Source organism: Passer montanus, unplaced genomic scaffold (genome assembly GCF_014805655.1).
Source record: "Passer montanus isolate IOZ18808 unplaced genomic scaffold, ASM1480565v1 scaffold10, whole genome shotgun sequence".
Lineage (NCBI taxonomy): Eukaryota > Metazoa > Chordata > Aves > Passeriformes > Passeridae > Passer > Passer montanus.
In genome coordinates this window covers 4,655,631-4,679,385 of record NW_024356505.1, presented here as the reverse complement: position 1 = coordinate 4,679,385, position 23,755 = coordinate 4,655,631, and the positions used below count along the sequence as shown (strand labels likewise).

Here is a 23,755-nt window from a genome sequence, read left to right as displayed (position 1 = left end):
TTTCTTAGTTAAATATTACAGAAAAATGCATTTACAGACTGGAGGAATCAAAGGTAATTGAAAGGAGGAAGGAAGAGAGAATCCAATTCTTCATATTATCTCTTATTCTGAAAAAGAACACTGTCAAAATGTAAGCTCAGAGCTGGTACAAGTTCTAACACTGGATATCAAGTATTTTCTTGATAACATACAAATAGCAAACAAATACAGAACTGGATTATTTTGTTTTATTCCACAAACTCACTTTTCATTGTAACCTTTAGCAAATGTAAGTCATTTGCAGTACAAGACTATCTAGCCCCCATGCTAGATTTCTTTGTATTTACATTATACCAGCACAGCTTTAACATCAAGGAACTCGCTCCTGATTTACAGCAGAGGAAGACTAGGCTTTCTGATTTGGAACTAGAATTAAAAATAAAGAAAGAACATCTCAAGCAATTTGTTTTCTCTCCTTAAAAGTTCGAGCATTAAGGTGCCTATTCAGAATCACTCCAAAAATGCCTCAGTTCATTCTAAAAATTGTTTAACTCTTGTGCAGACAGTTTTGATTACATTGATCCAGGTAATCTGCTGGACAGTTTAACAAAGTTGGATTATTTTTCATTTCCCAAAACATATTCTCATTGGGCTTTGGAGGACTTGGGAATACCCAGGAATTATCTTCCAGAGAGCTCTTTCCGTAGGAATGGTGTTCCTGAAATGTTTTGCCATCAGCTGGAATTGGTCTCTCATCTGTCCAAGCTTGTAGGGTCACCCTTTCTGATGGGACACGGGCATCTCTCAGCAGAGGGGGAGACACAGCATTGCCGAGGGCTTTATCATTTTGTGACAGGTTTCTATAGACTACCCCAGATGTCAAATTCACCTTTGAAATGTTCAAGTCAACACATTGCACTGGTGCAGTACAGGCAGCTGAAGGAAGAAGATAAAACAAGATTTAAAAATTACATTATCTAATGCATTTTTCATGTACTCCAAATGTACTACAGTCTAGCAGGGATATTAAATACAGCCACAAGTTTTTGGACCATATTCAGTAACTACTTGAAATCTAAAAACAACATACTACCCTCAGCAGTCTCAAAATGAGCCCAAAATCTTGAAATCACAGTGTCTAAAATACACCCAAACTCCAAGGATATCTCCCAACTCCCATTTCAACACAGATAAACTGATGGACCTTTCTGACCAGACTGAAACAAATGCTGAAACAGAGACCATTTTTACATGCTTGGGGAAATCATCCAGATGCAGAAGACAATGCTGCTCTCTATTCTCCTGATTCTTTAACAAGTTGTATTCTCATGCCACCCAGAACCCGAATTCTCACTGCCCATGAAGCAGTAAGAGGGAAACATGTGGTGTTCACAGGTTCTCCTGTCTGACTTTCAAAAGTAAAGTGACAGACTGCAATGTTAGCCATGTGACACTCTAGAGGAGTTTTAAATTGTTAGGCAGGGGAGGATTTTGAAACGGAACAGGATTTACCTGAAAGAGAAGAGCTGTACCTTCAACACATATCTGAACATATGGCCAAAGACAAGCTGGTCATTTTGGGTTTGTAGTGATAATTTACATAATGTGTAATCAGAGTAGATCAATGCTTCCTGCAGTTAAACTCACATCTTACATAGAGTTTTCTAGAGCAGCTGTTAATCTTGAAGATGAATTGCAATTTTTAAGTTTAGTTCTTAAGGGATAGAAAAAGAAGCTGGTATCTTGAGAATACAAGAATACAATTTCTGTTTGTCACAATAAATTAAAGTTTGTGGATGTTAGCCCAAACCACTCTCATGGGCATCATTTCTGAAAGACATGCTAAGGCACTGGATTTGGCACCTTTGTGCTGGCAGGTGTAAAAAGCAGTCTGAGGCCCGCAGACCTTTAGAAGTTCAAGGAAAAAATTAATCCACTGAAAATAGATGGAAAGTGTACAAAAAAAACCCAGAAACCAACCTCCCCCCCCCAAAAAAACAAACAAAAAACCAACAAAAAAAACACTAACAAGAAAAAGAAACAAAACAGAAAACCCCACAAGCACACCCATCTGTTAAAAATGCCTCTATACATAACATTAATAAAATGCCTCTCTACATTCTAAGTAGAGTCCACATGTTAACTGATACTGTTCATGTCCCACACAAAGTAATGAACACGTGTTCTGCAGAATTAATGCGCCTCTGACAATGGCAGCTGGTTTGTAGATGCCAAAAGTCAGTTCTAGAGGTATAGGAAGTGGAAGGCTTCAGTCAACTGTACCCATATTTTGCATGAGCCAAGGTTTGTCTACAGACATAAGCAAAGATATAGCCTTCATAAGTGTGGCTGATGGCCAAGATCAGACCTGTCCACTCTCACATACTTCTGAAAAATTACTGAAAAAAGTCTACAAATGAAAAGGCAAAAGTCCACTGTTTCCTGATCAATCAAGAATGCCTTCTATGGCTGTGGATGGACAACTACATAAGAACTGCAGAAAAATGAGTCTCCTCTCCAAGGAGAAGAGAAAAATCAGTAGTTGGGTAGTGGCAAATCAGGTAACTCCAAATTAAAAGCAAGGCCATAAAGACAGCATATGATCACATCAAACCTTGACAGAGCTAAGATTATTTAGACTCATTCAGTTCCCAGTTTCTCTGCTGCAGTTATTTGACAAACATGTTTTAGAATTGTAGGAACACAGACTCACCTGGTAACAATATGGCCAAGTCTACAAAATGGGTTGACAGTTTGTATCAGCCAAGTACCAAAGTGATCATTAGTCACTGCTGACCACAAAGGCAGGGACTGCTCGGGAGGTGAATCCTGTCATTACCTCACTGAGCTGTTTAGAAACAAAATGTCTTGATCTGGTAATGGACAGGGACATCAGAGACTGTCACCAGTACATTGTAACCAAGTTCACTGTCTTCCACAAGTATTCTGAGCACAGTAAAGACCACAATTGAAGTGAGCAGAAAACAAAGGAAATTAACTCTTTGCCACAGTTTGTTTGCCTGATAGTCTAACATTTGGCTTGAGAGAAACGAATGTATGGAACAGAAGAACTGTCTGATGAAGTGTTCACAGAAATTTTAAATACTTTATGTGAAAAATATTTAACCCTTAAAATTATTTAAGGCAGTTTTGTTTCCCCAGTATTCTGACATTCAGAAACTGTCACACTGTGTAGCATTTTGTTAGAAAAGACAACTTTTCTGAATACAATATAAAGAAATAGGGAACCATAAGGAATTTCAGTCTTTTAAAGTCTGATTTTAAAATGTTGCAAATTTAATACTTCATATATTCTGCACTGGGAAAATAAGACTGCATTTGCAAAAAGATTTTCTTCCCCCCTAATATGAAGTAGTTGTGGTAAAAGGTCAAATACGAGTAAACTTAACACCTCAGCCTTGTGCACATAAGCAACACTTGACTGAGAAAAAAGCCACAAGGGGAACAGAATACAGTACTGAAGAAAAAACACATCAGCAACACCTTTATGTGTGAAGTTGACCAGTATGAGACAGAAGCAAAAGCAGAAAATGGGGAAGCTGGAACCATAATACAGTCTAGCTTATCAACTTCAATTGATGAGATTCTGATAAGATATGATAGCTGGTTTATTTTAAAAATGCTACAGCTTGAATCAACGGTTTGTGTTTGTAAGGTCTGTTACTGCCAACACTGACTTGCCTTTCTTGGCTCCTGGTGGGCTCCTTTTCAGTTTTCGTAGGACCTCAGCTTGCTTGTCAGTCACTACACGCAAATTGGACATTTCTCTCTTCAGGTCCCAATATATTTGTTGCAAACTTTCAAAACAAAAATTTATTACAAGTTAAATATTGCTGCCTCTAAAGCTGCCTATTAACATGCCTATTAAGTGTTGACTGTTAATAAATTGTTCTGCAAATTTTGTTGGAGTACTGTAACTGTAACTGGACTGAACAGTACTGAGAATTACCTTAAACAGATAGACCTTTGTATATTTTATTTGATTCTTGCCTATTGCAATATACAATGCATTATATATTGACGTACTAGGTAATAATAATTTCAACTCCCCAAAGGAAAGAAATATGAAGCTTACTTTTCATTTCAGTATCTGAAACTAACCATCTTCCAATAAAATTAGTCACCTCAAAGGAATCCTTTATTTAAAGTACACCAGGTTATAAAAAAGGCAGAGTGTTAACTCTAAATACCTTTCAATAAATGACCACATATCCCAACACATACTGTGAGCCTAGTAATATTGATTGATTATAATTTCAAATAATCAAAAAACAGTATTTGGGTCTTATACCATGCACATTGCTACACTGAACTCAGACTAAATACCCAAGACCCAAAGTGAGCATACACACAGAGTCCAATCTAAAATATAAACCATACTCTTTCATATTCAAGGCCTCCAATTTATGTTAATACACTGCCTAATCAGACAGTGTAAAAAACGGTGTTCCAATTCATTCTCTAAGACAGCATAATACAAGAAACATATTTAGCAACAGCAGCACTGTTCCAACACTGATGTTTCGGGTTAATAACTAGTAAGAAAATTAAGAGTGGAAAAAAAAAGTCAGCATTACCATATGTTTCTTGGTAAAATTTCTAGCAAAGGCTCACTGAATATCACATTTATGTTGATTAATAATTAGTGTTAGTGTTCAAAGACATAAGGATGTAATTATTTCAACTTAAACATGAATGCAATGATTTAATGCTTTTTTAATGATTAACATTCTACCAAAACACATATACTGAAGACAAATATAATGGATGAGAGTTTCCATAATTTTTTCTTCTTCACTACATTCACTAAAAGGCATTTATTTGAAAACAGCTCAATATCTCATGAGTAAGAATTAATAAACTTTATAACTGTACGTAACGCTATCCTTCAAAAACAGCAATATAGGATCACTCCTCCATGAACTATCAAGCACAAATGTGTTCAAAATCCCTCTGAGAAGTAGCTATTATGCAAGTCAACACTAAGAGAGTTCCCTTAAAACAAAGAAATAGAACTTCTATCCACAGAAATACTTCCCCAGAATACAAACATTCAGATTCATGAAGTTCTTGTTAATGAACACAGCAAGGTGTTATTTTAATAAATAATGCATTAAGTGTCAGCAATTCTGACAGAAGGTTAAAATTTTTGGAATTGATATTTCAAGAAGTTCAGCTAAACCTGTGGTCTTTCTACTGCAGACTCCTTTTGGCTCTTTCAACTCTTAAGAGATGACAACTTAATTTTAAAGTTGATGTGGCAACTACACTTCTTTAATTCTCATGTTTTGGTCTATAAAACAAGATCAAGACCTGTCCAATATTTAACACAGAAGTGGTAAATATAGGGTCTGCTCAAGTGTCTGCCACCAACCAGAAGGGAAGTGCTTGGATGAATTTTTCAAAATGTATTTAACACTTTTACAAGCATCTTACAAAGGGCTGCAGGTACCAGAATTCCACTTAAATCACATGCAACAGGTTTTGTTTTTGTGGATAGTGACCTAGAATTCCACTGCAAAGCCTAATTTTCAAGGAATTTGTAACTGAAAACCAAGGATTCCCCATGCCTGGAGGTTTATCCTATATTGCCTGCTAATATGTAATGTGAACCTTCACTATGACAGACTGTTTAAATCTACAGAAAATTAGATTTGCACACTCGGTGTGCAAATTAAAGTCAGATTTGCAGGCTGCTCACAAATACAAAATAACTATTTCCAGAAAGTGAACTAGGTGCAAATGCCTCCATGTCCTATAAAAAGCAGGATTGCTTGCTACAACAAATGTTTCTCATAGGAGGTTTTTCAGGTGTTCTCTCCACAGATTTTTGGATGGGCTTACATATTTATTACACATTTAGTATTTATATTACAATAAACACTATATTGTCCAAGTGCTATTTTAGATGGCTGCCACCTGAGCACCACTTGGTGGAATAAATCTGCTCAGTAGTTATTTGATCAAATGATCAGTTTGAGCAGACCAGCAATCAAAGAGATAACCACTGTGTCTTGAGAGAACATCTTCCATCAGGTGTGTGAGGCTGACAGCAAAGCTCCAGGAGGAACCACAGGAATAAGTATCCAGTCAAGGTGAAAGGACTAGGACAAAGTGTGATTTGTGTGTAGTGTGTGCATTGTTATCATCACTGCACCACAGAACAAATGATGGGAAGTGTCTGTATGTTCTCTTTCAGTGGCAGAAAAGTCTCTTCAACACCCAAGGAAACACCAAGGCCCACTGCACTAAAGCCTGGCATTGTGAAGGGCTGCTCTTCCCTCTGGTGGAAAATGCTGTAAGTGCACCAAGAGGCATAACTAAAAATGTTCATCATCATCATCATCCTGAACTACAAACACAACAAAGAAAAAAATGTACAACGATCTTACTAAATAACTATACCTAGGCTTTCAATGAAATTATGCAACTTGAAATAACACGCCTAAGCAGTCAGCAAGAATAATTTACTTGTTCAACTAACTGTCCCTCAGTAAACTGAAAATAAAGTATTTCATACCTCTGGATGTCTTGCCTTTGAAGGTGGTCTCCATGTAATGGATTTTCCTCTCGAGCTTGGTCCTGCATAACAGAGTGAAGACAGAGAATGAATGAACATGATTTCAGATCTTCTCTCTCAAAAAAGGCAGTGAAACTCTGTTTTGCCTAATACTGAAATTCACAAGTATAGTCTTCATTTGTGTTAGCTGCAGTGTGTTTCAAAAGTGGGTTTCAATTTTACTAAGAATTTCCACTAAAAAATGGTTAAACTACCAACTTATATGAAGGCATTGCTCAGCCACCTCCATACTCTTCTTTCTTAAAACAGCTGAACTCTCAGAATTAGAGATTGATTACTTTCTTCAATGGACATGAAAAGTCTTTCTCAATTTCTGCTTTTTAAACAGTCTTTTTTTTTTTTTTGGTCTTTCTGTCTCAGTATATAAAGATCCTTAACTTAAAGGAAGCTGTTTCAGTATAGACTTACTTCCATAAGTTACTTTTATGACAGAACATAATTTATCTCCCCAGTCTGAAAGACTACTTTAAAATTGCATATATAGGCAGCACACTGAATTTACCAGGATTGTTTAACAAATCAAACACTGGGCTCACTTTGTTAGCTGTGCTTCTATTAGACCCTCACTTGTGATGAGCCTCCTTCCCTTTCATATCCCTTCTTTCCATGTTCCCTTCCTATCATTCCCTCTAGCCAAAGCTGTTATGGATTTGAGCCCTTTACAGACTTTAAGACAGGCTGCACATATTTCAAGCAACTTGTCAATACAATGTACACATTGCATCATCTACAATGTAAAACTTGAGTAAGAATATCTAACAGTACAGAAAAATAGAAAGTACACTTGCTTAAGGTAGAAAACATTTGAAAACATGTTTTCCTGTTTTCATTTTCTTTATTACTTACTTTCATTACATGTTAGCTAAACTAACTAATGAAATGAAAATAAGTAATAATGAAAATACCAGCTGAGTTGAAATAATGCTGATTTGTCATTGCCCATTGATCACACTTGACTGTATTTAACCTGACAGATTTTCCCCTCCTGAACTTTCTCACTATCTCCCACAGATTTAAATTCATAGCTTAAAAAAAAAGTTGCACTGTATTACTCCACATTTGAAAACATGCAGTTTTTAATTTCCTGTATTAAGCAGTTACCACAATCAAGAAGAAATTATATTGAAGACAAACAAAAAAACAAGAAAAACCCCATAAAAACAATGTAACAAAACCCCCCAAAACAAAACAAAAAGCTGTGCCCTATATTTGTTCTGTGCAACAAAAGCTGCTGGCATAAATGTTATTTAAACAGGGTCACATGCAGTATTCCTTACAAATGCTATTTTAGTCTGTTCTCTCTGACATCATTCACTCTCACAATACAATCTGCAATTATTTATGCAGCTGTTACTCTCTTCTAGAGCTACCCGAAGACACCAGAACTTCACACAGGTTACAGCAAGCCTTCAGATTTACAAATTATTGAAAGCACCTGAAACAGCTCCAGACACAAGTGAAACAACCAACAGTAAGGAAAGTTAACAAAACACCTCATATGCTTTATCCCCACCTAGTGGAAAAAATGCAGACTCACTCAAATGCTGTGTGATTCCAGATTACATAATCATCATTATTAATGACCACAAGGAATCTAAACCAGTCTGCCTCCTCAAACAATCACATTTAAATGTTTTACATTCACTGTGTAACTTCAGTGTGACTGCAGAGTCTTAGAGACTGGCACAGTACCTTTCATCAAAGCTAAGATGGAAAGCAGAAAGAATGCACAGTAACTTACTGCTTTTTGTTACTGTTATCTTAATTTTCTTTTTGAGATCCTAACACCTACGTTACAAAATGTGTCCCTCAGAACAGATATGTGCCCCAGAAATGGCAGGGAAGGGTGCCAAAAGAGGTACTTTCCTGACAAGCTTCATGCAACTACCCTAAAGAAAAGTACCAGGCCTCCTTAAACACAGTTCATGACATCTTTAAACATTAGCATCCTACTTCTGTTTAAAAAATTAAAAAAAATAGAGGCCAGCTTTTACCCAAACCTTCTTAGTAGCCCAGGTTACATAGAACTTCAGTGGGTACTTGTAAAAAATAATAAAGCTTTATTTTCTGTTGTTATATGGGCAATGGCTGGGAAATCTCACCTGTATAGAATCACAGAATATCTGGAGTTAGAAGTGACCTGTAAGGATTAAGTTCAACTCCCTACTCATTGCAGGACTACCTAAAGCTAAACTTTCTAATTAAGAGTGTTATCTAGACACATCTTAAATTTGTACAGGTTTGATGCCATGAACACCTCCCTGAGGAGTCTGTCCCCATTTCCAAGAAGAATTACAGTCTATGAAAATATTTAAGGTTAATTTTACCAAGATTTTAATATTTCACTCAATTGTATACTTCACATTTTTGTTAATCCTTTATTTTGATTGACCTTGGGATTTAAAACTAACCATTAATACAAAAATTCTTTAAAAATTAAGGTACCTTCTGCTTGGAATTTTGCAACTCCTTTCTGAGACTGTTGCACTCTTCCTTGAGTTTTTCCAGATCCTGTTCCAGACTATGCACTTTCAGGTCACTGTTCAGCTTCTCTAATTCCCAGTTAGCCTGAGTACAATTCAGACTTTTTATCACTGTAAATAAAACAAGCAAAACAATTAGATTCCAATCTCAGTCCAAAGAATATAACTCAATATGCAAGACGCTCTTCAACCAGCCCATGCCCTACAAAAACATTGTATTCTGAAAAAACTGGAGTCCATGGCAACAGGGAAATATAACAGTGGTAATGCTGTTGGCAGAGGTGGTCTATTTTCTGGGTTTAAAGCATGGAGCCCTACTTTCTAGGAATGCACTGGACATTTGATACAGAGAAAAGTGAAGTACTAGCATAAAAAGGCTGAAAATAAAAAAAAAAACAATTTATGGCAAATACACATCATATATGCCAACTTGCATATTTCTTACATGCTTTGAAAACATGAGTCTTTTTGCTCTCCAATTTGTATTATTACAGCATTTACCATTAATTTTTCCCCAGGTTTAACATCAAGAAGTTCCACACAGAACAACAAAAGATACAATCGAAACAAAAGGGGAAAGCATAGAAGTTACACAGATTTTGTTAGTCTGAAGCAATTCACATTGCAAGAAGCAACCTAAGCTGATGCTACCATCAGATCAGTAGCAGGGCATTAGTGAGACAGCAAGAAAAGAAGGAATGTGACTGAAATAAAACCCCTAAGTCTTCAACTGCGTGGTACACTTATTTCCAGATTTAATATTTAAACAGCCTTAAGTTACACTGATTTTTTTTTAAACAAGGTACTCAGAGTCCACTTATGAGAAAAATTGAGTTACAAATAAGGAAATCATCACATTTTCAGAGCTCTCCTTACAAACTCTGCAATTCTTACCTCCTGAAAGGATGACATCCTCAACAGTGATACTAGCACTACCTGCAATTTGTTTTTCTAGGTTTAAACATTCGTGCAACTGAAGTAGTGCATTACATGCTTAAAGTCCTCTAGGAGAGTAATGAAATTCAAGCACAGCTATGCTCAAAATGCCTTTCAAATGACTGCATTTGTACAGACTCTGAAGTCAGTCCATACTCTGACTTTATACAGATGGCATTTTCTTGTAACTAAATTAGTCAAGGGTTTTTTTCTTCCATGGTGATTTAATCTATCACATACAGAGTACTCTTTACAACTGCAGTAAGAGATGCTGGATTTGGGCTTTTGGAATTGCCAGGATAGTGTTAGTTTCTCCTTCCTCTTTTCACCAGGCTTTCTACAACCAACATCTTTCTATTTTTCCTCATTTCCCAGCCAGCTAAGTAACTGTTGGCAACTGCAGCTATTGCTGTACAACATCCTTGTCTTTGTTGTATCCAACAGTGAGACAAAGCAATTGGAAGCAAAATATACTGGACCCTCTGCAGGTGCCAGAGGAAGTGGGATTGACTGAATACTTGAACAGGCCTCTGCCCTGCTCTGAGGCAAAGGTGGTGGGGTCCAGAGATGTACATGACACAGCCTGTGTCATATAAACTGTTAGATGGTGCCCATTTTTCAAATTTGTAAATCATCTAGGGTGGAAGAACACAACAGCCTCAGAACATATGCACCACCATTCACGAGAATGAAGATGAGTTCAAAGTACCTCACTGCTGCTCATGCCTCTCTTACCTTGCCCCTATATAGGGTTAAACCTCTTAATGCCCCAAGATCACAATATAACCACTACAGCTCCTCAACATACCTTAAGATGAAGTAACCAAATGCATACCTTGCTGAGTTTCCACTTCAGTTCTTAGTTGTAACAGCTCTACTTCTTTAGATTGCAACTGTTCATTCAAGTTTTTCAAGGATTCCGCGCTTTCTTTTGCCTATTTTCAGAGGGGAGAAAAACCCCAACCCAAAATAATTTGTGAAGCATTTTTCTACCATGTTTGACAATTCAATATTTTAGAACAAATACAACAACAAAAATTTTTGCTTTGATTTTTTTTAGCGTTATTCTAGCCCAGTAATAAAACTGAGGTACTTTAAATCATTATTTCTACAGAAGTATTGTCATGTACTTTGAAAGAGTGATAAAACCAATACCATAGATCTTAAGAATATAAAGTTCATTCTACAGTAAACATGTACTAACTATGCAGAGCTGCTAAAGCAAGCATTGAAGTCATTACTTAAAAAGGCCCACCATTTTTTCCAGTTTGCTTTTCAAATGGTCGCGGTCGATGCAGGCCTCTCGATAGGCCTGGTAGGCCTTATTGACTTGTTCCCGCCCAACTGAGCTGCATTCCTCTTCCATCCGGGAGCCAAGCACCTGCACGTTCAACACACAGGACAAGTGAGAACTTCTGGATGTTATGCTGGGAACTGCAAAATTTTAAAAAGGCAGTGGTACAGCCTGCAGTATTAATCTAACAGCTTTTCCCTTTTTTTCTGTTTAGATAACAAATTAAACAAATACAGTGATATGGGCCGAAGTTTTTTCCAAAAGTGCAACAAAGGCTGTCTACAGATTCTGAAATCTCTAACAATACTTAATGCTCACTAATTTATGGAATCATAGAGTAGTTTGAGTTGGAAGAGGACATTTAAAAGCTCATCTAGTCCAAGCCCCCTGCCATAGACAAGGACACTTTCCAGTAGACTGCTAGGAGCTCATTCCTATGAGTACTTCAAAACCATTCATAAGTTATGATTATTCCCACTGACAATGCCTTAATCCTATTTTTTCCAGGCTCTGAACAAATGTAAACTGTTTTTTGAAAAAGGAGTTTTAAGCATATATAGGCACAACATATAGCAAGTTCAAAGGAAACCAACTATAATTTCTTAAATGCCTCGTTGGAAGAGGACATTTAAAAGCTCATCTAGTCAAAACCCCCTGCCATAGACAGGGACACTTTCCAGTAGACTGCTATGAGCTCACTCCTATGAGTACTTCAAAATCATTCATAAATTATGATTACTCCCACTAACAGTCCCTTAATCATATTTTTCCAGGCTCTGAACAAATGTAAACTGTTTTTTGAAAAAGGAGTTTTAAGCATATAAAGGCACAACATACAGCAAGTTCAAAGAAAACCAACTGTAATTTCTTAAATGCCTCATAATGTAAATAAAGATTTCTTTCAGTGTATTTATGTAAGAAAAGCCAAAGCAGAATTATTTTACAAATATCTATTAATGTTCAGATCACCACCATCTCACTGCCTGCTATGGCAAGAGGCAAGCAATGCAGAATAACCACTACCCACTGGATTGCTAGAAAAAGGGGAACAGAGTTAAAATATATTCAGTGTTTTAATAAGACAGAAAAAAGAAGTCTTACATCAAATTATATCCATTCATATAAAAAGTTCTTGCTTTAATTATTCTATTCTCCTTTTCATTCGTTTTAATAAGATAGAAAAAAGAAGTCTTACATCAAATTATATCCATTAATATAAAAAGTTCTTGCTTTAATTAAGTATTCTATTCTCCTTTTCATTATTTTTATCCTGCACACTTCCTTTAAGTGTACCTCTTGCAGATATTCACAACAGATTTGCACACATTTTCTTAAAAATTAAGAGTCACACCCTTTTCATTCTTTTTATCCTGCACACTTCCTTTAAGTGTACCTCTTGCAGATATTCACAACAGATTTGCACATATTTTCTTAAGAGTCACACAAAAAAAAATTACTAAAACAAAGCATTGACATTCACCTATCTACCTTAAATATCTCTTCTTTAAAGTGTTTGCTTGAAAGAAAGAATGGAAAACAAGCCACAAAGACAGGAAGCTTCTGCCTCTTTTTTTTTTTTGTATGTGTATGACTCCTTTTAAGTTTTGTCCTTTATATTTTTCTCCCCTTAATAAAGCCACTCAACTAGAGCACAAGCCTTAGTAAGTGTTCTGGAAGTTTCCATGCACATTGAAATTACAAACTCCAAAGGGGTAACTCCCCATATATTTTTTAAGCATGCAGGTACATTAGCTATTGACAAAGGCTGAATAACAGTCACTAACAGTCTTGGCCTTCTCAATACCCCTCCCTCATAGAAACATTTTAATGGTATTCACATACTAAAAAGCTTTTTCTACAGAAAACAAAGCAGCATCTTCAAGAGAATTAAGCTAAACCAGGCCAAACCAAAAGACACAAAAGAATTGTCAAGGTCAAAATCCTGTTTGTTGTGATTTTGAGTAACAACACAAGAGATGTTACATTCAGCATGGTTCAGGTCTAAAGGTCTATTCCTATTCCCAACATCCCCCTAAAACCTTATATAAAAGGCAGTCTTGAGATAGTTTTTCCTTTTTGAGCGAAAGTCAATCCTGTCTTCACCAAGAATTTCCAAATAAGTGTCTCAAAGCTGTGCCAAGTGTGACTCAAGTTCTTCATTCCAATGCCACAAAATAATACACGCTTGGAAAGCTTTTAAGAGTCAGTAGCACAGTTAGGAGAAAGTCCTAAAAAATGTCTCAGCTCTTAACACTAGGATATATCTTTGCATCTAATATAAGAATGCCATCTATCAAAGTCAAGAACTTTTGCAGTACAAAGACACTTGGTGCTCTGAACAATGGATATACATTTAATCATGACATTCCTTACTTGGAGAGAAAAACCTGTGCCCTGGTCAATTTTTAGCTGTAATGAACTTCACTAGTTTATGGCTATTAGAAACTGCCTATAAAACAAATTCCAATATTCACTAACATTTCAGAATTACTGCATCAAAAGCCAGCCAAGCCAACATCTATGTCAGGCATTGCAACTTTGCATTTCCCACTTGAGGCTGTGATTAGCTAGACCTAGCTGGATATTCTTAGCAACCAATTTTTCCTTACCATTTTGGTACGCCCAAGGTTTTTGATAGACAATTCCTGGATTCTGATAACTTACAAGCTTTGCACCTCACTGTTCAACAATACCCACATGTGCCCAAGCTAATAAACACCATGAAGTGCCACCCAAAGTACAGTGACAAATTCTATGCAACTACACATCTGTTGAATCAGCCATTGTCTTTGCATTGCATCATATATGTGCCCAGTGAGAATCAAAAATGGCAGAATTACACAACTACACTACCAGAGGAACAAACTGTATTTCACATAAATAAATAAAACAATTTATAAAAACTTTTTAACATGGAAATTATTTCAAATGTATATTTCAAATCCTTAACTTTCTTCATATGTGCCCAGTGAGAATCAAAAATGGCAGAATTACACAACTACATTACCAGAGGAACAACTGTATTTCACTTAAATAAATAAAACAATTTATAAAAACGTTTTAACATGGAAATTATTTCAAGTGTATATTTCAAATCCTTAACCTTCTTCTCTGCCATCCAGCCAGGAGCAAAAAAGAAGCTGCTATGAGAAACTGGTACATCAATTGTCTTCTTACCTTCTCTTCTAAAATTCTCACTTTTTTTTTTAAGAAGGAATTCTCCTTCTCTGTCTCCTTCAGTCGTTTCTTGATATCTTCATATGCAGTGACAAGTGCAAAGTGTGAGGCAACAGACTCATCTCCACTATAGGATGGAACAGGAATATCGCTGTCTCTCTTGTGAGCATTGTCTGCTTTTTCATGGTTCAAAATACAGATGTCATCCTCTACCAACTCCTCCATGACAGCTGTTAAAAAGACAGATATAAGTGCTAAGTTTTCACAAAGACAAATTCATCAAGAGTCAGAAAACCTTCCAAAATAATACTGCAGGGTGTTTCTCTCTAAGTATGACAAGACAAGACTGAATAATCAGGAAGGCATCTTAATATCACAGAAAAATCTTGAAATCCATGTCACCTTGAAAATACACTGTTTAGAAAAGACATTTCACTGTTACTTGATATAAATATTTTGAGTACCTATCAGATGTATGAACCCTCAAATTCATTTTTATTAAGTCTTAACACCAATTTGTAGAATTTGGCTGATACCAACTATCTGAACTCCAAAGGAATATTATATCAGAGCTTTTGCAAGCCAGCACTGAGCAGTAAAAGAGTACAGTTCCAACAAATCAACTAACTCCTGTGGTTCCTGAGCACAAGTGCCAAAGCCTCTTTATTTTTGAATGCAAATACTTATATTTTTCCAAAACTTTAAAACAGAATCTTAAATTACACTTGTATTTGTCCTTAAAGAGACTGCATGAGTAGCTATTCTTTCCCTGGTCACAGTAGAAAACCTCCTTCTGAACAATTACAGTAATTTTTGACTGAAAACATGCACAATAACATGACCTGCCTCAATATGTGTGGAGAAAACTGACAATAATCTGATCATTAGTAAAGTGTCACTGTAAAATCCCAGGCAGATCCACATGAATGACAAACGCAAAGTAGATGTTACACTGCATTTTTGTTACAACCTACATCATTCAAGCACAGCAAAACATTCAATGAGAAAATACATTCTTAAAGAAATTCTATATATTTTCTTAAGCATCAGGTCTCAATGGAAAATCCCCAAAAGCATTTTCCTTAAGAGTTACAAGTTATCTGGAACAAGTTTTGAGGTTTATTTAAAAACAAGCCCACCTCCAAAATGCAAAAACAACCAAACAAAAAAAGACACATCTCATTTAGTTATGAACATCAAGATTACTTGTATTCCTATGCAGTACTAAGAAATGCTACAAAGTGCCTGATAATACCACTCCCCTTTAAACAAACTAGTGATGTGACTTCTACAAAAAGCAGACTTTTATTTTTTCCCCTTCAATAAATCCTTAGGTTCCTGATGTTTAGATAATGAACCAACAGAAATGATGGAATGAAGGAACTGAGCATAATGAAGACAGCTTTTTGTACTGCAGGAAAAACTTATTTCAACAGAAAACCGACTTGATCGGCAGAACTTTGCAGAAAAGGCAGGCATTAGTGAAAAAAAAAATCCACAGTCACAATTGCAGCTTCTACTGTGTATTTGCTATTTGAATTCAAACTAGACTTCCATTTGTTTACACATTACAAGAAGTAAAGGCCTGGAGCTTGTCTGTATGGTCAAATTTCTCTCACCATGCTGGAAAGCTTTCAGAGTGCAGCATTATGAAGAGCTGTATTACAGCTACTGCTGAACAATAGTGCTGTTATCACATTTGTCTCAATTTGCTCCAAGCCAGTTAGACAACAAGATAAAAAACTGTGACAGCTCATTTCTACTAAATAAGACAGCAGTGGAGTTTTTCAATGTTGAAAAAAAGACAAGAACACTACAAACCAAAGCTGAACTCCTTTTAATGGTTATATTTGGGAGGTGAATAGATATATGTTTGATGCAGTGCATTCTGACAAAAAAAAAGTAGCCTAAGCTTCGCTTGCTTGTTGTTCTGCCTTGAATATTCTGTGACTTCTGTGATATTTAAGTAGAAAGAACCCTGCAAGAAAGGTTTGCTTCCTTTTCATTGTAAGAATAGTATCACTCCATGCACAAGGTGACCTTGACCAAAAGCACCACATCATTCAAACTGCATTAACTGACTGAAGGAATTGCTCATTTTGTCTTCCAAGATGAGCATAACATACCAGCTTATCCTCCCCCATTTCACCAAAGGCTCTGCCAGTCTTGTCACCCATCTCATCAAATTCCCAAGAGCTTGCCCTCTCAAGGCAACACATCTCCTTTTCTCGGAACACTTGACTCAGATGTCGTTAAAGAAGTGTCAGAGCTTATCATTATCTCTCAAAGAAAGCAGCAGATTTGTGACCTTGTACATAACACAGATCTTTGTCCCCATGCTTTCCTATAGCTCCTAAACCAGAGCATCATACATTCCCTATTTCTTGCACACATCAGTGCTACCAGGAGATGGCAATATGGGAAAACAGGACCATATTTATTCTGCATTTTGTTAACTAAAAGTGCCTTTGTGAGCCTCCAAGAGAAAGACACCTTCCGAATAAGACTCAGCATACACACATACTATTTTATAAATACAAGTACACACCTAACCTGCACCTGCTAGGAAGACCAGTTACTCTTTTTATTTTTTATTTTTTTGCTTGCAAGATCTCATTTAGTTTATAGGATTATTCAACTCTGGTTTTCTGATGCTGCTCTCTAAGCCAGAACTGGAGATTACTTAGAAGAGAAGCATATAATTCCACATAATTCAAAGGGACTTTGTTTGCATGCTTTTCTAAATTTCTACACAGAAGCTAACAGTTACGAAAAATCCAATATACACATTTTTGACTAACTGTATTGCATACTAAGTGATGGCAAGCTGCCATTAAACAGTTCAACATCAGCAGTACTATAAAAGGCCATGGTGAAATGCACAGCTCACCCTGCTTTTTTTGCTGTCAGGATAGACAAAAACCCTCAGTATAGAAAACGGCTGTAAGAAATCCCCAACTCCAGCTGTAGTCTTTAATTTCACTCAAGGACAGCAATCAAAATTTAGATTCCCCAGTACTATATTACCTCATTCTAAAAATATGAACTGATGGCAACAATCAAATAAGTGTTTTGATTATTCCACAGGTTACAGCTCCTCAAACCTGGAAGAATGACAGAAGGTCTTTCAGGATGGTTCACCAAGTCCAGCCACAGACTTCTGCCCTGTTTTAATGTGTTTTAACTTCCCCTAATTCAAAGTCACACTTGTATGCACTGCTGAAAAGGTCCCAGGGCTGACACTCTGAAACACCTGAGTGAATATTGACCTCTCTGGAGCTGCAATTCATGAGATAATCTGTCCTAAGTAACCAGTTCAAGTGAAAGATTTCTCACTAAAATATTTGAAGTAATACACTGACAAGTTAATGTCTCTGAATACAACTGATGTCCATCTCGGCCTCCTTAAGGCAAACTTCACAATCCCATTTACCACACATCCCATCCCAAGAAAGGTCTTCCTAATACTTTTTACTCCCTTTACTGCAGCACAGTAGCTAAGTATTTTGCCTGCGATAAATATATTTCATTTACACTTTAGAATGATCTGCACATGAAACAGCCTACTTAAAAGGACTTTATGTCCAAAACTAAATACATTAAATGAGTACCAGCACTACTGTTAGTATTAACTAACATTTAAAAGCCAACAAACAAAAAACCCAACCTGAATACACTGTTGACAGGAAACAGAATTAAGTTCTAGCAGGACTAATTCTGTCCCCTGTTTATAAACAAATGAGTTTGAAGAGGTGGCACCATTTAAGTTTTCTTTCACATAATGTGAAGAAAAGAACTAACAGGAACCACGTCTGTTGCTCCACATAGGTTATAGAATAGCTTTGATTCAATACAATGAATATTTTGAGCAAAATATTGTTTTCCCATATCTTACTAATGCTTGGCAGAAACATCGCTTTTCTCTTTAAAGAGCTTTAAGAACACTAGTTATTAACACCATGGGAGGCAGTTAAATACAAAACACATTCTACATACAAGGAACATGGGATGCAGAGGCTCTAATAGCAAACAGACCACTGCACAAAGAGAGCTCTGTAGTTTGAAATGCTAATCTTATTCTCGGATCAGAAGGAGAGATAGTAAAAGCAGGATTACATTAAATTTTCTCCCAGTATGAAGCAGATTGTCATTTTGGCCTAATGGTTGATTTGAAAGAGAATAAAGCAGTTTTCAAAATATTTCCAAATATCAAATGCAAATAATTTCAAGATGGTTGTTTTCCTGTTTGCCTTCCAGACTCCAAGGGTTTGACTTCATAATGGTAGTATGAACAGCTTCCAGCTGTTGATAGCAACAGCATAATTTTTGTACAGATTTATCTTGCCTTACAGAGAAGGGTATACATAAATGCATGTAAACATAAAAAAAACCTTTAAATTCAAGAAATGCCTTTGAACCAAAGGACTCCTGAGTGAGCATGTTACAACCCTCACCTTAATTTCAGAAAAGCTGTACTGTTTTGGTTTTTTTTCTTTTTTCAAAAGATACTTCAGCACAGCAAGGAATAATACAGAATTCCTGCAGCCAGCATCAAAAACTCATACAGTACTTGGAGCATATGACACAAGATGTTAAAACAAGCAAAACTTCCAATCTCTTTAAGCATCCATCACTTTGCATCACCTCTCCTTCAGAAATCTTAAGCTCTCTTTGATTCCAGTTGTGAACAGACTGTTCTACAGAGAAAGGCATCACTTTTTAGACATACTTGCTCCATTTTTAGAGAGTAATAAAAATTCTCACGCACAAACACACATCTCAGCAGCTGCTACTTTGGCCGCTGTTCATCCTTCCGTATGGCCAAAGTCCACAGGCCCAGCGCCCTCTCAGCGAGTCCCTGAGCACAGGGCACAGCCTGGCCGTCCCAGAAACACAGAGCTCCTTCAGGAACATGGCAGCATGGTGCTCCTTCAGAAACAGGGAGCTCCTTCAGGAACACATCAGCATGGTGCTCCTTCAGGAACACGGAGCTCCTTCAGGAACACGGAGCTCCTTCAGGAACACGGAGCTCCTTCAGGAACACGGAGCTCCTTCAGGAACACGGCAGCACGGCAGCTGCATCAGACCTCCAGAGCACTTTCGTTTTATTGCCTTCAGGAAATGGAAACTCACTGTCTCTGAGCTCACACACCAGATCACTGCAGCTTATCTATCCTGAATATCTGAGTAAGATACAAAAGCCAAGTAAAATCTCCTTAGGTACAACAGGCAATTTTTTTCAATCTCAAGGTTTTTACAGTAAATAATCTACTCTCACAACGACCAGAAAAGCAATAAAAACCCCATTTTATGACAACAGCACTTGATAAATTTTACTTTCTCTGAACAGTGTCAGACTCCACTACCTCCACTGCTAATTTGCAAACTTTATGCATCCTCAATCTGCCTTTCTGTGGATGCTGTCACAATAATCACTTTCCCTGACAACTACCTGAAAAGGGGGAAAATAAAAACCCAGAAGTAGGAATCAATAAAATATTATCCCTTCAGCATCATATAATTCTGTTTATTAAACTATTACATTTAATGTTGAAAGTAATTAAAAGCAGTACTGTCAAACAAACCTAAGTAGGAGCAAAATGGCTTTTGGCTGTTAAACATTTCTAGCACCAAATAGAAGTATCTTAAAAGGCTACTGAAACCCTTCTTTTGCTGTGCATTCATTCCCATTTCAAAAGGTTTATATGGAATAACTACTTCCAAAATCCTTCCAAAGAGGATTTGTTTTGGATTTTTTTTTTTCATACCTTCCTTTGTAAACCAAACAGCAGGTCCTACCTCCCAATCACAAGTTTCCTCCTATTAAGTTAAATAGATTAATTACCATTCAGTAAGTTCACAAGTTCCATGATAAGGCTTTTGTAACTGCATTAACTTTTAATTCAACTGGAAATTTGCCCCACCTGTTTCAGCTACTTGAAGGCAAGTGAGTCTCACCAATGGCCCTTGGTCATCCTGCAGCTCACTAACACAACATCTGTTTCCAAGACACAACTGGACAGGATGCCAGCAAATCTGATCTGGGCTCCCTTTTACAGGGGGACCAGATGATCTTCCCAGGTCCTTTTCAACTTGGGCTGTCTTCTAAAATTCTATATTCAGATTTATAGGGCAATATTTCAGACAAACATGGTAATTTGAACCTAAGTTCCACTTAGCAGCTTCTAAGTGGATGACTTTGAATATTCAAGCCATTTATGCTTCACCTACACTCTCAAACTTAATTTCTTCTCCCTAAAGGTTCTGTCAAATTTTAGTTTATCTACAATTGCATACACTAAGAACTCCATATAAAAACCTTGTATAATCATGTAAATTAGTTAATTAATGCAACTATAGTATAAACATTTAGCAAAAACATAAGACTGAGTCGAAAGTGAACCACGGATAATGGACACGGGTATGGAGTTCAGCAGAACTCCCCACTGACTCCTACCAAGCTGATCCCTATCCTGATCCCTTAGTTAATCCCAGCATTACCATCTTAGCAAACTGGATCTCATTACCACTGTTTTATTCAATATGGACTGTCAGGCTTCCCCTGTCTAGAAAATCCCTGTGAAAGTATGAAAACATATATCAAAAGGTAAAGCCACATTGCATTTTATCCTGTTTCCCTCTACATGTTCTTTTTAATTCAAATTTCAAAAGACACCAGATATGGATAGTATGTGCAGTGACAGGGGAGTTTCCACTTTCCTAAGTAGGCAACCCACATTTAACATTTCATAGTGCACAATCTCCAATTCAATGCAGCTATTGAAATAATACAAACAAATGTTACTGCATTTGCAACTCTGTGATTTTCCAATGCTGTGAGATGAAATTACTCTACTTGTCTGCTCTGAGTACACTAATCACAGTTTGTTCATATATTTGACCAATAATTTTCACACTTTCCCCAGCTTTTGAGTCTCACATAGAAAAGAGAGATATACTGAAAACCAAAGTAGAATATTTGCTGAAATTTAGGCTATCTTAAAACTATCTCTAATTTATTATCCGTTTTTGCTGCACAAAGATGTCACTTCACCCTCTTTGGTCTTTTGAAAAAGTTTTTAGTATCTAATTTTCATTGTAAAACACAACCTAACTAGTACTTGGGTAATGGTCACCTCACACTTTCCTAAACTGGAAATGGAGCAAACAAGACCCTGAATAATTACCAATTTTAGCAAAAGATATGGGTTTTGGGAGTGAAAAGGTGGCTAAGCCCTGCATATTGTGTAATCTAGAGTTCAGTGAACCAGTGTTTTCTGCTTTCTTACTTCACTGAGAGTTCAGATGAAAAAATTCCACTTAAAATTTGGGGCAATAATAATTTACTTAAGCTATAGGGCAATTATCTGATAAACACTTCTAACAAAAGTCCTGTTATTAAACAGCAATTATTCAAAGAACAAAAAGTAGTCATAATCTTAGCTTTCTTTTTGTTTCTACAGTAATTCTAGTAGAGTTACTAACATTCTAAAACAGATGTGGGAACAGATAACTTGGATTATTAGCAGCAGAAGCATGTGATCATACATCACTATCCAGGAAATGACAAGTTTCCCATAACAACATCTCCCAGAAAACTGTCTCAGAAGAGAAACTGACCTTTGGAGTCCAGAGCAGACTTTACTGTCCTGGCAATAATTCTCCCCTAACTCTGCTTTTTCCAGAGTCTGTTTCCAGCACACTGATTTTACTGCAAACATACAGTGAAAGGCAGTGGGGAAATGAAAGGATTCCTCAAGAAATAAAAAACTCCTAAAAGCACTCACTGGAACAGCTGACACTCACTTCTCTAGGGGATCAATTTATTTAAGGAGATAAGGGTATTTTCCTTACCAGGTAAAACACCAGGACTTAAAGAGGCAATTTCTTAAAAGTTTAAAGCACCTCTAGCATACACAACTACCTCAATGCTCATCTGCACTTCCTTTTTCCAAACTAACACGGCCTGCAGCACCTGTATTCCTGTCACATATTCTATCATGTTTCTGTTTTTACACCGTAGTTTGCTCATTTCCTTTGCCAGACTGCTCGGTACCAAGGCTCAAACTGCAGCTCCAGGAACCCACACAGTTTTTCAACTCGATCGGAGGCAGCTTTGTAACCAGCCCAACAGCCTGCCCGAGGCCCAGCCCCAGCCTGCGGTTCCTGGAAGCCTTGCTCACCCTCCTGCCACGGGATGACCCCTTATTCCGGCCAAGTGTGACTGGGCAGGGACACGGCACAAGACCGACAGGCTGCTCCTTCTGAAACTCAGGAAGTTGCACTTCAACATGAGGAAGAACTTTATATGAAGGAGGCAGAGCACTGGAACAAGCTGACCAGAGAGGGTGTGGTGTCTCCCTCTCTGGAGTCATTCAAAACCCACCTGCACGCATTCCTGTGTCACCTGTAACCTGCTCGAGGTGACCCTGCCTCGGAAGGGGGGCTGCACTAGATGATCTCCCTTCCAACCCTAACAATTCTGGGCTTCGACAAGGACGACTCTATTTTAAGAGGAGAAACGAAAGACCAGCCTATTTTCCCAAGGGGAGTCGCTCCTCTTCCACGGGGCACGAAGCTGCCCAGCACCCCGGGGGAGCCCCGGCCGGGGCGGCCCCGCGTTCCCCCCCGCGCCGGGACCAACCTGTCCGGGCCCGCTCGGCCGGGCGGCTCAGCGGCGGGCGCTCAGCTCGGCGGGGAGGCAGCGCCGCCCCTCGCGGTCTCCGCTCGGGCCCCCTCGGGCGCCCATCGCCGCCGGCCCGGCCGCGGTTTCGGCCTCCGCCGCCGCGGGGAATTCCCGGGGCTCGGCGCCGCCCCCGCCGCCTTCGAGGAAGTCAACAAAGGCCGCTCCCGGTCCCCGCCAACGGGTGCGCGCCGCTCCCGGAAGGAGAGAGGCGGCCCCGCCGCCTGACCGGGCCGGGAGGAGGGCGGGCGGACTGCAAATCCCGGCGTGCAGGCGGGCCGCGCCCCGCCCAGCCGGGCACACGGCGAGCGCGGCCGAGGGCTGGCTCCGCCCGGCCGCGGGTGGGGCTGCCGCCGGCTCCGAGCGGCCTGGGGGCTGCTGCGGGTCGGGACTCCAACTTCGAGCGGTCTCACAGAATCACGGAATTGTTAGAGATGGGAGGGACCTCTAGCCATCATCCAGGCCCGGCACCCTGCCAAGGCAGGGTCACCACGAGCAGCGCTGCATTAACACGTCCAGGAATTTGGAATTTCTTGAGAAGCAGACTCCACGACCTCCCTGGTCAGCCAGTCCCAGTGCTCTGCCCCCTCAGTGTCGAGGTC

The 23,755-nt window shown here is 38.3% G+C and overlaps 1 protein-coding gene across 1 annotated transcript; it reads right to left on the bottom strand.

Annotated features, from left to right (window-relative positions):
- Nucleotides 1-23,391, bottom strand: AZI2 (5-azacytidine induced 2). The gene is made up of 8 exons (XM_039705780.1): nt 23,115-23,391; nt 14,471-14,700; nt 11,255-11,380; nt 10,835-10,934; nt 9,026-9,174; nt 6,521-6,582; nt 3,682-3,797; nt 1-915 (listed from the first exon to the last, which is right to left on the bottom strand). Exons 2-8 carry the CDS (start codon nt 14,693-14,695, stop codon nt 527-529), a joined length of 1,167 nt encoding a protein of 388 aa, XP_039561714.1. The 5' UTR covers nt 14,696-14,700; nt 23,115-23,391; the 3' UTR covers nt 1-526.
- Between the last annotated feature and the right edge of the window lie 364 nt (nt 23,392-23,755).

What these genes read in the sequence shown, in the direction of transcription:
- AZI2 (XM_039705780.1), bottom strand. Translation starts at nt 14,695, where the DNA reads ATGGAGGAGTTGGTAGAGGATGACATCTGTATTTTGAACCATGAAAAA. An exon ending in TGAGAATTTTAGAAGAGAAG is followed by an intron (nt 11,381 to 14,470) that starts GTAAGAAGACAA and finishes TTGAACGTGCAG; the next exon opens with GTGCTTGGCTCCCGGATGGA. An exon ending in CCCACCAGGAGCCAAGAAAG is followed by an intron (nt 916 to 3,681) that starts GCAAGTCAGTGT and finishes TTCTTCCTTCAG; the next exon opens with CTGCCTGTACTGCACCAGTG.